Genomic DNA, 17285 nt, shown 5'->3' with positions numbered 1-17285 from the left:
ACTGCACAGATTTAAAAAAATGTCAGAGGTCACTAGCTATTACTGTACCAGAGTTAATTCCAATTGGTGCCAAATATATCCAAATAGATCTTTTTGGATAGGGACAAAGAAAGTATATATAGGCCTAGGAACATCAACAGGGAAGAGAACCTGTCTGCACATCAATGTTGCTGCAAAGAAATACAGCTGCAGGTGCATTGATCTGACTATAAAGGAAGTGGTGCAGATCCTCATCTGCTTTACCTGCTAGCTGCTTCCCTTGCTTCTAGGTTTTTAATCATTTCAGAGCCCTATGGATGATTGGCACACACCCAAAAAAGGTTTTCCTAAAGTGTGTGTGTTTGCAGGACCAGCGCTACGGGTTTTAGCGCCCTAGGCCCATGGCAATTTTGCCGCCCCACACCCTGGTCCCGCGGCTCCGGTGGAGCTGCCGCAGTGGTGCCTGCGGGAGGTCCACAGGAGCCGCGGGAGCAGCCGACTGTCTGCAGGCACGACTGCAGCAGCTCCACCGGAGCCGCCTGCCGCCCCCTCTGGCAAATGCCGCCCACCAATAATCCTGGCACCCTAGGTGATTGCCTAGGCCACCTAAATGGAAGCGCCGGCCCTGTGTGTTTGGTGTGTGCATACACATGCTGGATGTATAGCTAACACATTCATCTCCTCTTTGAGTTTTGCCTGACACTGAAACCCCTCATGGAACACAGTCCAATGGGCTCCAAGGTTAGAGTGGATTTTGAAAATGGGAATGTAAGATGTTCTATTTCATCTCTTTGGATTTCTAAATACCTCAGTCAAATGTCTCCATTGATCTTCCAAATGTTGGACCTTTTTCTTTTCTTCCTCCATAGATAACTTTAATTTTTCTTTTTCCTGGGCAACAGCACTGTCCAGAATCTGAGACATCATATCAAATTATCACCCAAGTGCCGACAGTTCGCGTAACAAATAAAGAAATATTAGTTAAAGGAAGGACATTGTTGAGACGGAAAAGGCAGAGAGTGACTAATATGAGTCAGGGTTTTGGAGGGAGGATGGATTAAGAAGGAAGAATAGCTGGACTTGGCACAACATTAAAAAGAAGAGTGAAGAATACTTCATCAGAGACACTGCAGAGATGACGAAAAGAAAAAGAGAAGTGAATGGTCCGCTGATCAACTGCTTAATTTGAAAACCAGAAGTCTGGGAAGGAAGTTCAAGAGGAGACTGATGAATAATTCAGGCAAATTTGTAATACATAGCATCATTTGAAATATGGCTGCTAGCAAGAAGTTAAGTCAAGCTGGAGAGAACTGATTTTTTTTTAAACCAAGTGTCTCCCCGCTGCCCCCCTGGTCCCCACTAACCCTGGATTTTCTGAAGATCTGTATTTCCCTGAATTTAAAGGAAGTCAGTGAAGACTGGTAAAGTCACAGATCAAAATCTGATCTAACAGGGATATTTTTCTTCACAAATATATATGCTGATATATTCAGTTGTGGAGGGGTGTTTCCAAAACAGAGGCTACAGCAGTTTTACAAAGGGATACATTTATGCCACCATCCCACCATTCACAAACAGACCTATAATATGCATTACACCAATGAGTGCATGTGAAGGGGGAGGAAAAGGTGAGATGTAGATTCCAGCTTCAGCCTCCTGGGGAGTTATTCTAAACAATATCACTACTGAATATATTATAGTACTTCTATAAACCATCTTTCATACAAAATTATCAAAGCACTTCACAAACATACTGTGAGGTAAATTAATCTATTGTTATTCCATTTGAAATATCAGTCATCTGATACACAGAATGGTTTACATTTTCTTGCCCAGTCTCAAATTAGGAGTCAGCTGTGGAGCTGTGAACAGAAGGGCTCCTGATTCTCAATTGGTTGCTCTAAACCTTAGATAACAATGCTTTTAACAGCGACATAATTGTTTTCTACTGGCTCCTTCTTATATTCATTTAGCATTTGTGCAGTAATTGCGAGTCTTGATCTCTCTCCTCACTTTAACAGAAACAGGCCCAAAGCAGAGCACCAGATCTGGGGTAAAATCCTAGCTCTGTTGAAGACAATGGCAAAACTCCCGTTGACTTCAAAGCTGCCAGGAATTCACTCCTGGACTTTTTAGAAGTTTGGATCTGGATCTGAATTTTGGGGCTAGAGATTATCTTCTTTATACATGCAAAACACAACAATGTATGTATATATACTGTTTGAGCATAAAAGAAACATTTTTAAAAATAAACTGCTTTACTATACCTTTCTATTTTCTTTCTCTTTTTCTAAAAGTACTAGTTTTATCTTGTCCTGTAATTCTTTCTCATGTTCCACTTGTAGTTCATTCAGCTTTTCGTGTAGCAGAGAATTCTGGGATTCCTGTAATTTCTCTAATTGGGCCTATAGAGAAATATTAGAAAACAAAGATATTAAGGAACTGGCTCTTTAAACATAATGAGAAGGAATCATGTGGACGTTCACTAACATTTTAACAAACTGTTCAGAAAAGAATTATGTTTAAACAACATTTGTAAGTAGTGAATTCAGCTATAAAACTGGCATTGGACATAGAATGTTTCCATAACACTGCATTGCAGGCATATCCTACACTTCACATCTCTGCTCCACTCTGGATTAATCAGTCAAGGTCTCTAAACCAGATCGCTAATAGTTATCACCATATTTTCTTTTAATACAAATCCACTAAAAGAGTCTCGTGACTTTTTTTTTTTTTTTACCTGCAATGTTTCAATTCTGCCCACAGTTTCATGATTATTCTCCAGCAGACTCTTCATGTATGAGGCCATTCCTTGGCAAGAAATGAAAATTAAAATGACAGGGGTTTATATAATCTCTTTTTTTATTACCTAGGGATTTTCTCACTTCTGGTCATTTACTGATGGAATGTGATGATGCATGGAAAGGCCTAGCCAAGGGTGCAGTTTGTTTTGCTTTCTAAATCAATAGCTTCAAGGTTGGCCTTTTTAATTCTAGATTTCACAGTCCTCACTATAGGTTCTATTCTCCCCTCCTTTTCACAGTGCCGAGGAGACCAAATAGATGCAAGAGAGTCAGAAAATGGTCTCCCTGGAATCATCCAACGCCACAGTGTAGCTGCTACTAGCCCCCTCTTTACCAACTACATGTGCACAACCCATGCTCGGAGAAGGGAAGGGCAGGGAGAAGTCAAGGAACAGACACTCTACACAGCATGTTCATCTCACAGACACCTAAAACAAATGAGGGAAACAACTGCAGGAGCTGATATAACTTGGAGCAGCATAATTTTTTGCCCTCCTCCTTCTCCCTCCCCCCTCCATGGCCTTTGTGACACGTTACAATACACATGAGACTGGGTGTGGTGGTCTGGCAATGGAATAAGTATTGCTACTAATGCAGGGGAAGAACCTGGAGTCACACTCAGGTGGGGACGCTGTATGGAATGGGCTGAGACCCAGAGGATCGTCTTAAAATCTATTGTTCAGGATTTTCTGACTTATGTGTGAATTTGAGGCCACCTGCTATGCCCTTTCCATGCTGTTCTTCAGCCTTGAGAAGATGTGGTTCATGCTTTGGTCCTCATCAGTAGTGGGTTAATGAGCATAAATTCTCCTCTTCTGCTGTTTTCACACAGGAAAGGAACACACTGCCTATTCATTTATTTGTGCAGTAACTAACCTGTGATGAAGAGGGCACAACTACCAGCTTTTTCCTTGTATGACAATCACAGTTCCATGGAGCAGCATATTGTCCCTGGATAAGAATCACTTGCTCATACTGGAGAGGCAGCCCTGGCTAGTAAAAAAGCCAAGAACTCCTGGGTTCTTGTCCCAGCTCCATCAGTGACTCTCCTAAACTTCTCTGTGCTTCAGTGTCCTTGTGTGAGACATGGGGATAATAATTAGCTACTTCACAGGTGTGGTGTGAGGAGTGTCATGTTTGTCAGGTGCTAAGTATTGTTATTGGTATACAGATCCCCAAAATGCAGAGTAGATGTCATTTTGGATGTGTTATTCAAGATACAGACAATTTACCCCGTCATCATCTGCTAATTGGGTAAAAGCTGTGGAAAACATATGCATACCACACCCATTGGTTTCATGACACGCTGTGGTCTGTAACATCTACAGGGTATGTTTTAAGCTAAGGTAACTATAGCTATTTAAAGAGATCATGCAAAATAATCAAAGAAATCAGTGGGCCAATACCTGGAACACAGCCACAATAAAATGTTCCCCTTAACTGAGGCTCATTTTAAGAACAGCTTGAAACTAGTACTTTCCCCTGAAAGGATGATCACAAAATGCTGGTGTTGCTTAATGATGCTGCCATTGTGGCTGTGTTTCGACTAATTTCTGCTTTGGGGATTCCTTCAAAAGAGGAGGAATCAACTTTCTCTTAGGTAAATGGCGTTCTTAGGCCTTTTTGCACCCTTTTAATTCAAATTGTATGAGTAGATACAATTTTTATAGCTCTGTATGCATGTACAATGTGAGAGAAAAGTTAATTTCCCCTCTTCTCAGTGCAAGGAATCACCTTTGGATCAGATTACATCAGGGGTTCTCAAACTGGAGGGTCAGGACTCCTTAGGGGGTCGCAAGGTTATTACATGGGGGGTCGCGAGCTGTCAGCCTCCAACATAAATCCCGCTTTGCCTCCAGCATTTATAACGATGTTAAATATATAAACAAGTGTTTTTAATGTATAAGGCAGGGGGTCGCACTCAGAGGCTTGCTATGTGAAAGGAGTCACCAGTAAAAAAGTTTGAGAGCCACTGGATTACATAATGTGAGTTGCATGACATGATGTATTGTTCTCCATCAAGACATGAAAAGCTGTTTGTTATTCCACACATGAAGTTAACTGATTTTCAGCAAATCAGAACCGAAACCGCTCTGTTTCACAATACAGATTAAAGTGGAAGGGAAAGACAATACAATCTGTTACCTTGCACCAATGAGTTAAGATAAGGGCTCTGGCACTAAAATAGCTAGCAGTGCTAAATTCACTGCCAAGAGCCTTTTCTTTTATTACAAAAGGAAAAGAACCACCACCATAGAATAACTGGCATGGAGGGAGATATGAAACTGCAGAAGATCCAAAATGTAAATAGTATATTTAGAAGGTCAAAGATCAAAATATGGTTTAGGTGATATCAGCTATGCTACGTGACTTTAGTATCTGTTTGGCCATAAATAAAGGGATACAATAAGACAGATGGACAGAAATTGCTTCAGGATCTGATTCTTTTAATGCCATGGGATGAATAATGACCATAGCAGAAATCAGCTGATTTGATAATACCCAAGCACTTGCTAAACCCAAGAGATGCAGAAGGAGCCAAGCTGCAAACTTAAAACAAAAAACTTCCACAGTTTGGGAATGTCAGGAGCTGGGGTTTTGGTTTGGGCCGTGATAAAGATAGTGACCAGCCATGCAATTCACTCACAGCTTTGGACCCAGATGCAAACTTCTCCAAATTTGGAGATGTTCACAGGTGGGGTTTTGGTTTGGAACCATCTCTCCTAAGAGGGTCTAAGAAACTGGAAGCCCATACATATTAGTATTTTAAAGAGGGATTAACAATGGTTGAAATGTTAATTTTGTCACAGACATGACTTGCAGGACAATAACTGCCTTTTAGGTTTTTCTTGTGAAAATTATCTTTATTACCGTACTATTGAGCAAGACTTCCCCATGAATTTTTATGCATTTGACTCTATATAAAGTCCAGGGAAATGGAGTGTGGGTTTTAAGATGCATTGCGACTATTAGTTAAATATTGTATTGTAAAATTAAGGATATTTAATAGATTATTCTGTTTCCCTAAAGAAAGAACTTTAAAATATTGTATCCTGTGATTTTCTTCTTTTTTGCTAAATACTAAAATGACAACTTCTGTCTTTTTTTGCCATGACATCCTATATTTTTGCCATAACCACCATTGGCTTTAATGATGATTTACAATGCTGCAGGTCTGCAAACTTGTTCAAAATAGTGTCAGCACAAGACAATAAGGAAGCGAGGCACCCAACTCCCACTGAATTTCAATAGGAGATGAGCACCTAGCTCCATTAAGCTCTTCTGAAAATCCCAGCTACAAATACTAAAAGGAGAGCTGGCAAGTCTAGTATCAAAACTATCTGCTGTGGTTTTGTTCACAACATGTTCCTCCTTGTTTTGCTTGTCTAGTCAATTCCTCTGAGGAAGTATGGTATTGAAATGCACAAGAATGTTGCTTTCTGCTGCTCTCCAGATGTCCCCAGCTGACTCTCTTCTAAGACACTGTAGTTGCTAAACCCAGCCTTAGTTATTGTGAAAAACTGGGTCTAAGATTAATATGTGACAGTATTTTAAGCTGCATTTTGAACTCTCATGCTTAGTATATAGGAAAAATGTTACACATCATGTAAGAAAAAGAAAACCAAGAACCTTTGTCAGAGCAAGACATGTCAATGCCCACATCCTGAAGGAGCTGCTCCACTGCTTCTACCCATGAGAGTAAACTTCTTAGAATTTCAACTACCAATGTGTGGATCCACAAGACAGAGGGGTCAATGCACAGATCTTGAAGGTTACAAATCTCTCTTTTCAAGCTACTGCTACAATAGGAGGTCTTTAAGAAAGCCTGAAAGAGAATGAATAACAAACAATCCAAACCTCATGATTATGGGTCATTTGTGTCTAAACACAAGAGTTAATACAATAAACACTTTATAACAAAATACACTGTAGTATGACTACAACAATCATGCTCTGTTTTAAAGATGCCTATTTATTTATTGCAACAACTTTCAGGAAAGTGGTTTCTGTGGGATATAACACAACTTTGTTCACTCCATCAGATACTGCATGTGTACTGTGACGCATAGCAGGCCCTATCCTGCAATGGCCATTTCCATTGTCTTCTGAACTCAACTGGGTTTTCAATCCACACACACACACACACACACACTTAAAATGCAAAGTCAATCAAATACACATTCAGCAACAAGATTGGAAATAACTATAGTTATTTCAAGACAATTTGAAAAAGCAAAATTATGTGGTTTTCCACTCCTATACACTAGAAAAATTATCCAGGTCAAATCAAGAATATACTATATCCTCAGGAGCCTTGCATCTAGTACCGAAAGTCACTGGGAGCTGGGTGCCCAACTTCCTTGAGCTTCTTTGAAAATCCCAGTCTACAACTTTTATCTGTCATCTTTGCTCCAGTTTCAATAAATACATTTTGCTGAGCAGTCTGCATGGCCAAAAATGGGGTTTCACATTAACAGTATCAGAGGGGTAGCCATGTTAGTCTGGATCTGTAAAAGAGCAGAGAATCCTTGGCACTTATAGACTAACAGACGTTTGGAGCGTGGCTTTCGTGGGTGAATACCCACTTCGTCAGACGCAGTCTGCGTCTGACGCAGTGGGTATTCACCCACGAAAGCTCACGCTCCAAAACGTCTGTTAGTCTATAAGGTGCCACAGGATTCTCTGCTGCTTTTACATTAACAGTAGTTTGTTCAGATCAAATGGACAATGGATCATATTCCTCACATCCCAGTGATGCACTAAAGAGCCTAACTTGGAAGACTGAAAATAATAAAATAAAGAACTGCATCTTTTTTTTGGAGTTGCACATAACTTTTGTATTCAGAGTAAATTCACATGCAAATGGCCAACCAAAGGTCTAACTTGCATACGTACATGCAATTACCATGATTTTGTTGTATGAAGTTCTAAACATCTGGGGCTCCCAGGCTCCCCGAAGCGTGGCAGCCTGCTTGGCAGCCACGAAGCCCGGGGAACCCCAGCTCCTTGGCAGCCCACTAGGGGAGATGAGGAGGAGTCAGGAGCCTGGAAGTCCTGGGAGTTCCAACTCTGCAGCAGCTCACCGCGCAGGCTAGCAAGGAGGCTAGGAGCCTGGAGAGTCCCAGCACCGGGGCTGGCTCCAGGCCGCAGCGCGCCAAGCGCGTGCTTGGGGCGGCACGCCGCAGGGGGCACTCTGCCAGTTGCTGGGAGGGCGGCAGGCGGCTCCGGACGGTCCGCTGGTCCTGCGGCTCCGGTGGACCTCCCACAGACACGGCTGCGGCAGGTCCACCGGAGCCGCGGGACCAGCAGACCATCCACAGAAATGCCTGCGGGAGGTCCACCGGAGCCGCGGGACCGGCGACTGGCAGAGTGCCCCCCGCAGCATGCCGCCGTGCTTGGGGCGACGAAATTGCTAGAGCCGGGCCTGTCCAGCACCCAAGCTCCCCATCCAGAAAACTGCTGAGAAACAGGGGAGATGGGCAGGTAGGCAAGCTGGCAGGAAACAGGATAAGTTTCCACTGGAATCCTGTTTGGTTTCCTTTGAAAGTTTCACTGAAATCAACATGCTCCAGCGGAAAATTTTGTTTTCGACTAATCGGCATTTTGTGGTGGGAAAATGTTTCATCCAAATATTTCCGTCCAGCTGTAACAACAACAAAGCATTGCCACAGATTTGTAGAGCACGAGAACATCTCTCGAATACCATATGCAGCAGATCTTTTCTCTGGTTAAATATCTAAATTAAGTCTGTGTTTAGGACAATCATGTGCAATATATCTGAATTATCGTCTAATTCACTTTCAGTATACAAAAAGCACTTAAATAAGTGACCTGTAATTCATCCAATGATTTCTTCAACACCTCAACAGTTTCAGATACTTCCTTCTCTTCAGAGTCCTTGGAAATTATTTCCTCCTGTAATAACTTCTCTTCATGTATCTGCAGATTTTCATCAGTGATCTGTCTTATCTTTTCCATTAACTCACAAAGGGGTATGAAGGCAGAAGAAGAAATAAATGCACAAAAAAATGGAAGACATTCCCATTTTCACTTGAAAAGACTGGCTTAGTAAATGTACGCTTACATTTTTCACAACAATTCTTATTTCAGTGTATAATAATTGACTAAAATAGTTTAGTGCTTTACTAATTACTAAGGTCCAGATCCTCAAAGGTATTTAGGTGCCTAACTCCCATTGACTTCTGGCTAAATACCTTGGAGTATCCTAAATAACTTTATGGATCTAGGGCCAAGAAATAAATTTTTATGAGTTGGCTGAAGGAATATCCCACCATCAAGGGGCCAATTTTCAAAAACAGCTTCTCAATGCACATGCACATTTTATGCTTGGAAACAATTTTCACGCACATATGGAAGAATGTGTGTGCTAGCACATGCATGCACACACACACTCAGAATTGCTGCATGCAAACTGAGTACTTTTAAACTAGTTATCTGCCAAATCTGTATGCTGCTCAGTACTGACTTCAATGGATACTTAAATTTAAATATGTGCTTAAGTGCTTTGCTGAATCAAGGCCAGAGCACTCGGCACCTGGCAGGATCAAGATGTCTCTAATGTGCAACCCAATTTGTCTCCATTTTGTGGAACTTCCATGCAGTAAGTGTCAGCAGCAGATCCTGCAGACTGAAATGAAAGAGAAAATGAGCCTTTCCCCAGGACATGGGCAAACTTTCAGAGTCTTGGAAATCTAGGACTCATACTATAATTTGGTGCCAAATTTTACCCATCCTGACCATCCTGAAGTGTGTTTTCCTATTAAAGCATACTTGCTCAACCCCAGATTTGGAGGGGGGAAATGATCACATTTCTTCTTAAAGACAACAATGTTAGATATTGTTGATTTTTCAGGTGAAACCAGTAAATCATTATATCTTAAACTACACCTTACGCAAGTATTTAACTTGGATGGTCTCCTGAATCTAGATGAAGAAAGTGGTAGAAGGCAGAAAGCCAACTCCTGGAGCAGTAAAACATTTGAATTTAACATTTTTTTAAAAAGATGAGCTCCTTCCTTTCTTAATTGGTATTCCAGTGAAATAAGACTCAGATACAGCACCAGATCCATTTACCAGGACTGTACAATTTATCCATATAGTATTCAACTCACTTCTCTGCCCACCTCCCTGCTCCAAAATTCTCCATTAAGGTATCTTAGCTCTGTACTCATGAGCATCTTTTGGACCACCATCATATGTCACCTTGTATAAGGTATCTGCAGCACCTTGTCTGCATGGAAAGAATCCCAGCAGTCTGGGACGGGTACAGAGAGATTACAAAATTACCTTTGTTTTTCAATTGGTAAAATGTGTCTGTATCACTGGGAATGAGAGCCAACAAGCTAAATGTGTGTAAACAAACAAAATCAAAAAGATCTGCTCCCTCGGTATCAGAAGGCCCGAAAATGTAAAAGCATCAAGAAGTTGTGTTTGCTGTCACCTGAACAAACCTGTTGATCTGTTACAGTCTCTGGAATTTCTGCTTCTTGTGAATAGAAGATTTCAATCATTTGCCTTTTGAAACACTCCAGCTAAAGCAGAGATTGATAAAGTAAACAAAATCACTAACAGCTAGAGTCAACAGAAACTCCATTTGGCTAGTCTGCGCTATTCCCGACAAGTCAATGAGGAGGGCACACCAGTTTAATAATTATGTAGTTCTATGAACATTTTCAGTAATTATAGAGGGCAGGAAGAGAAATTTTGAATGAATTTTGAGGGTATTCTGCCCATGATCATTGACCTTGGAGCCCAGTGACCACGCTTGCCCTTGCCTCAAGCTATAAATTCATCTCACAATCAATTTTCTAGCAGAACAGTCCTCAACAAACACTACTACTAAACTGTACATTTACACCACATTGATAGCATAGCCCTGTAGTTAATAATATTATTCATGTTGTCTACTAAGTTAAAGAGTATAATCAACAGTAAGACACAAGGGGGATTGTTAAATCATTGTCAGTGAATTAAAACTGATTCTTGAAAAATGAATGCCATCTTAAGTACTGTATGTTGGGAGGAACGTGAAGAAAGTGTGCATAAAAACAGAAACATAAATACATTTAAAAAAACAGAATAAGGATCCCTATAATAATTCCTTAGCAAAGACAGCAAACAAAATACAAAACAGAATAAGAAAGAATTTAACTACATAAGCAGTAAACACACAAACAAAAGGATCCACTGAGGAACAAAACTGATGTCCAAATCTGCTCCCATTAGAGTTAATACAAGTTTTGACATTAATTTTACTGTGAGCAGGATTGGGCCCACAGTAACTGATGTGGTAAAGCTCAAGTGCTAGATGAGGCTCTTGGTAGCCTCTTGTTAACATTCCAGCCCCAATCTGAAGGGAAGATTGAACTGAGTTCTCTGCCTCTGATTGAGTCACCTCTCTGGACACTACTAAAGCACCTCTGTCAGAGATGATTTATCTGTGAAACTCATAAAAATGTTTCTGGAAAGCAAAGGCACCAGATTGCATCACATGTCAGATATTTAAACAGTTTTCCAAAGATCCCTCTACAAGGTCTTAACTCCCGGCCCTGCTAGCATTTCAAATTACACAAACTAGACAGACTGCTAGACTAGAACAGGTTGCTAGACTGTACGTTCTGGGTGCGATTTCTAAAGTAAAATTCCCATTGCCGGCACTGAAGGCTGTTGAAAATGCCACCCACTGTGTATTTTTCAGAAACAAATTATAAACATTTCCAGTGAAGTGAGCTTAACATAACTTTGTTTGCTAGGTGGTATTTGTCTCTTCCCTTGTCTGTGACAAAACATTATCCAGACTCTCATCTAACGTATCTACAAGCACAAGCACTCGTGGGACAAGGAGTTTGTAATCTGTGACAATTGTGTGGGTTATGCGGGGACACTGGCAGGACTTCCCAGTGAAGCAGCTGTTACTAGGGGCCTGATGTTTATCCTTTGCTCCATTAGTCCCAAAAGTAATGGATAATTAGCATAAACCCATTCAAAAAGTTAATGCTATAGCAGAGCTTCTCTGGCCAAGGTGAACAGGATTTCTTTGCTGAGAACCTTGCTAACAACACTGGGCTACAGACCACTGAGGAAGATGGAAGTGAGATGACTGCATAGTTTTACAACACTGTTCTAATATGACTGTCAAACCAAAAAATATATCCTTGTCCATATTAGACAGGAAACTTTGTTGAATCCTGCTAGCAACTATCTTGTTTAAAGATGGTGGTAGCTGACTCTGTTCTGTAAGGAGAGGGCCCTAAACTAGGAAATGAAACATTTAAAGGACTTGTAATTGCACCAGAGCAGATACTTAAACAAAAGTATTTTACAAAGGGGCTTGTTTTTCCTTGAAGTGAGTCAGGCAGCAGTTGTGGATGATTTATATAGAGACTGGGTGATGGAGAGGACAACAGAAGAAAGAAGGAGCATAAAATGCCTATGCATCATAAAACACTAGCCATCTGTAAATGAGATATGGAAACACACCCCCTTAAGTATAACCTAGCCATGATACACACAATTTGGAATTATCAATATAGCAACTACAGAGTTCTGTGCTCCAAATTTATATTTCCTCTGTGGCATTCTAGCTTTCAATAGCTTTTATGGCAGTTACAAATCATTTTTTCCTACAGAAACTACTGTTTTCTACTCCTATTGTTAGCTGTAATGCAGAGTACAGAGTAATTTTTTTTTCAGCAACCCCTACCTGAGCTTTTGCCTGTTCCAAGTCAGCTTTAATGAGGCCTTCTCTGCGCCCCATCTCTTGTAACTGCAGATATTTCCTTTCACATTCTTTTTTCAGTTCCTCTTCAGCCTGAAACAATGAAAGCACTTGAATATCAAAGTGATACCATATAATAATGCCATAAGCAGATCTATCATTATTTCCTACAGAAATCTTATCAAAAACAGTAGAGTCCACATATAACTTTGGGTCATGCAATGTCACTTTTTTTTTTTTAATTTGCAGTGCTGGGTACTTAAGCTGTTTAACATCCTAGCTATAGGTCATTGGTAGCTCATCAGTCATATAGTTCTAGCCATGCTGCCCATGGTTTTAAATTAAGTCACTGGTACTGGAGCTTTTTGGGTCTCCACTTGCACAAGATAAAAGAGTTACTGAATGTGCTCCATTCTACAGCCAATCTATAAAGAAAGGATTCCAGTAGGCTCCCTGACTTATGAGTAATATATAGACAACTCTTTTGAGTCTCGACAGTACCAGTATACCTGATAAATCTAAAAAGGACATATCTAATTCTCCATGCATGTGTAATGTACCAGCTAGAGTGTGTGTGTGCGCATGTCTTTCCTCTGCTGAATGTAATCAGACCTATTCATGTACCTGCTAGTTTGCGATTATCATACCGTTTAGTGCCGGGGTAGGCAACCTATGGCATGCATGCCAAAGGCAGCACGCGAGCTGATTTCATGACTTCAACACTGTCCGGGCCGCCCCCCCGGGGCTCTGCATTTTAATTTAATAAATGAAGCTTCTTAACATTAAAAAGCCTATTACTTAACATACAACAATATAGTTATATATATAGACTTACAAAAGAACTCTCTAAAAAGTTAAAATGTAAACAGCACCGAAACCTTAAATAGAGGAATAATAAGACCGGCACACCACTTAAAAGGCCGGACCCTCTCTAGTGGCTGCCAGCAAATATATTCATTGCTGCTAAATACTATGGCCATAACGGAAAAGTCATTCTTTAGGTCAGGTGGTAGTATCTTTTTTTGGTGCTAAGGCTGTGCATTGGTTTAAGCGATGATCTTGGAACAAGTACAGCTATAATTAACATCGACATGAAGGTACCAAATTGGAAACCACTGCTAGAACACAAGATTCTACACATCATGAAATAAGAATTCTTATTGCGGAGCAAGTAGTGAGATCAAAAAAAAAAATCTAGGCAATAGTCCTATAAGCACATTAATGGCCTTCAAGGGGGCAGATATACTCAGGAAATCAGACGGGCCTCTGTTATCTACTCCACAATTGCAGCCTCATCACAACATCGTCTGAAAAGGAGCAAATACAACAGAATTATAGGAAAAAAAACTGGAATTATATCGGGGACATAGCAACACACCACCCAAGAAACAGCAAGGATTGGAAAGAATAAGAGTAAATTTACAATCCTTGTAAGGAGAGCATCTCATAGCAGAAATACCATAAAAACATATCTACATTATTCATTTCATTCTAAAATAAACAAAAATAAATAAAAAAATAAAATAAAAATAGAAATACGCTATTTCAAGAAAAAAACAGCTGCAAAGCAGTACCTGAAACGCGCGGCTAGCCCCGAGCTGCCTCTGACCATTAGAACAAAAAGAGAAAACCGCTGCAGCAAGGTTAGGCAAAAGCAAAGAATTCCTTGCGGGGCATCTATCCTTGTAATGTGTGCTGGGTATAAGCCTAATCAGGTCTCCACAACGAATGTAGAAGGGGAAAATGGCATGTCACTCACAAATAAACAAAAGCTCATACCCAAAGTTCAGAACAGGAACGTGCAATGATACACCAATAGAGTCAGGATCCATTCCATCTCAAGAGATATGCTGATTCATCTTTTCAGGATGACCTCAGAGAGAACTACAGGCAGAAGGAAATTACCTTATTTTTCTGCAAGCCGACTAATTTCCTTTCGCAGTCTTCGCATTTCTCCTGCAGCCCCTTCACTTGCAGCTCCAGCTCTCCAATGCGCTCAAAATCCAATAAAAGAATCAACCACACAAAAATATAAGTCACCCAATTAATAAGATTATATCAATAAACCACTTAGTTTAATTACATTAACTTCAAGACCTTTTTTGATTAAAACAATCTAGTAATTCTATACGCAGAGTCTAAACCTTTACAATAAGAAAACATTTGCCTATCCCATCATTTAAGAACATTGATTACAGAGCTGGGTGAACTAAGTCACTTATGGAAATTAAGAGCAACATTTCATTTACAGTACAAACAGACCAGTTATGTTTTCATTACCTCTGAGCTTTGTTCTAAACCCAAATAAATGAAAAAAAAATACATTACTAATCAATATACTGATTGCCAAATTCAGTTTAAGAATCTATTCATATCAGAATAACACTCTAGAAAACTGCTATTAAAATATTTTCAGGAGTCAACATTTCTCCAATCTGTTATGCAGTTGGATCCCTTTCCATGACAAGAACCGGATTATAAATACAATTCTTAACATGTCTAGTTAATTATTCTCTCAGGGATGCGGAGTTTTAATTTGCTGCTTGCCTATATGCTAAAACAAGCCAGGCAACTAAAAACTAAGAAAACTAACTCACATTTTGGTATGTAATTACTTCTCTCTCTCTGAATTCATGCTTCATTTCCTCTTTAATTCTAGAACACTGGAATGAACAGCAACCAAGGAAAAAATCATCAAGCAAGGAAGATATGATCACTTTTAATACTATGCTGAGCACCACCAAAATAGTATGGCACCACAGTAAAGGCTCAATACCACAAGTTGCTGAGTGTCCTCAACTCACAATAAAGGAAATGAGAGAAGGGGTGCTCAGCATCTTTCAGGACTGGACTTTTAGAAAAGCATTCCCTGCTTTAGAAAAGAAAAACAAAGACAATTAAGAGTTAACAAAGCTACGTAAGCTAAACCCCTTGTGCTTTAGAAAAAGAGTGCTATTGAAAAAGCAGAGGTAAGGAAGAAAGGAATAGAAGAATTGTTTGAAACATACAAGATGATCAGAACTAGTATTAAACAGAAATTTTAAACCAAATACATGAAACAACACATGTATGTTCTGAGATAGTATTCTGAGCTGAGAGAAACTGGTTATATTTATAGGACCAAATGTTATCAGAAGTTCAGATAATGAGCCAGATTCTAACTGACACATGTATACAGACACACATCAGAAAGCCCCTGGACACAGGGTAGGGCAGCGTGAAAGTTATATGCCCCGACTCTGGCTCTTTCCAGAACTCTCTGCAAGCCCCCCCAATAAGGAAAATGATGGGGGGGGGGGTTCTGGGAGAGGGTTATATGTAAGGACTCTGTGTTTCCTGCATATAAGCATATGCCTCCTGGCCTGGTAAAAGAAATTACACAGTCTCCCCACCCACACTAGAGCTGGGAGAATATTTGATTTTTCAGTTACACAAGCAAACTAAAAAATCCAAAACAACTTTTGTTTCAAGTCAACATGAAATGACAATTCTTTGGTTTCTCTTGATGAAATGAAAAACAAACAAAAAAATTCATTTGGGGTACACCAAAATATTTTGCTTAGTTTTCAAGTGCTTTTAAACCCATTTGTTTTAGTGAAATTGAGCAACATTTTGAAGCAATGTTGTTTTGAAACAAAAAGTCTTTGACTTTTTCAGAATTTTTTCCCCCACTTTTTTTTTTTTGCAGTCAAAACTATCAGTTGAATTTGACCCAATTTGGTGAACAGTTTTGACTCATCCAAAATTGTATTTTTCAATAAACAAACTGTTTGCCAAAAAAAAAAAAAAAAAAATTCACCCTGCTCTATCCACATTGCTATCAGGATTAACTTGAGGGGACAACATGGGTGGTAAAGTGCTATGCAACTCAGGCTGCTTTTAGTGCACCATTTTGCAACTATTTGTTTTCCACAATCCCTTGCGCTCTATCCTGCAGCCCCTTCGTCTCATCACTAATCTCACTGGTTTGAAAAGAACACCTCACACAACATGGCTTGCAGGGCCAGCCCTATAATGCCATCACCTTGAAGGAAGTGTTGAATTTGTGCAGTGGAATTTGTATGAGATGAAAGATCCCTGTCTTCTGCAGTGCTACACAGAATCATGGTGAACAGATCCTGAGAGGAGCCGAGTGACTCCTGTAAATTGCTAAGCACATCAACTCCTGTGTTCGCGGATGGAACTGTATCCACATTGAGTCACACAGGGAACTTAGGAGCTAGCTATTTTTAGGAACTTCAGATGTTCTCACAATGAATCCTTGAGTCATATGCCTCCAACCATCAGCTACTTTGTGCCTTCCAAGTTAAAATTGAATAAACTAATCCAAAAATCTAACTCAGAAGGAAAGGAGAGGAAATATATTTCTTCACTTACAGGCAAGAAATCTGGGTTACTAATAATGAATTGGTATTTTGCTGTTACAGCTGCCTGCTCCTTAGGAATTCTTCAAGTATGCTATTATGGTACTCCGAAAAACCCTCAACAGTACACTGTCATGCACCACTGACTGCTCCTTCTCATCTAGAAATATGCATCTTGCACAACTCATCCCTCTCATGTTTCAGCCAACTCAGTGTGATGTTCAGGGAGGAAAGATCTGAAATGAAGGGGACGTAGACAGACGAGTGGGGATTCGGTGAACATTTCTTGGTCGCAGAAATCCAGTATGCATGGTTTTTGAGGTCTCCTTCTCTCACTGCTTAGGAACTGCAAAGTAATAGTGTGGTTTTAGGTTACAATATTCTGTAATGCAGCTT

At 40.1% G+C, this 17285-nt stretch overlaps 1 protein-coding gene across 1 annotated transcript in view; it reads right to left on the bottom strand.

The window, feature by feature from the left end:
• FHAD1 (forkhead associated phosphopeptide binding domain 1) overlaps window positions 1-17285 on the bottom strand; it is a 56369-nt gene that overhangs the window by 20512 nt on the left and 18572 nt on the right. Inside the window, exons 9-17 of the mRNA XM_032779575.2 lie at window positions 15123-15188; window positions 14431-14520; window positions 12511-12618; window positions 10259-10339; window positions 8619-8768; window positions 6417-6612; window positions 2723-2793; window positions 2247-2384; window positions 787-894 (exon numbers count right to left, since the gene is read on the bottom strand). Of these exons, the coding sequence (XP_032635466.1) occupies window positions 787-894; window positions 2247-2384; window positions 2723-2793; window positions 6417-6612; window positions 8619-8768; window positions 10259-10339; window positions 12511-12618; window positions 14431-14520; window positions 15123-15188 (1008 nt within the window). The remainder of the gene's footprint in view (window positions 1-786; window positions 895-2246; window positions 2385-2722; window positions 2794-6416; window positions 6613-8618; window positions 8769-10258; window positions 10340-12510; window positions 12619-14430; window positions 14521-15122; window positions 15189-17285) is intronic.

The sequence above is a fragment of the Chelonoidis abingdonii genome, chromosome 23 (genome assembly GCF_003597395.2).
Source record: "Chelonoidis abingdonii isolate Lonesome George chromosome 23, CheloAbing_2.0, whole genome shotgun sequence".
NCBI lineage: Eukaryota > Metazoa > Chordata > Testudines > Testudinidae > Chelonoidis > Chelonoidis abingdonii.
This window is presented reverse-complemented; position numbering and strand designations above follow the sequence as displayed.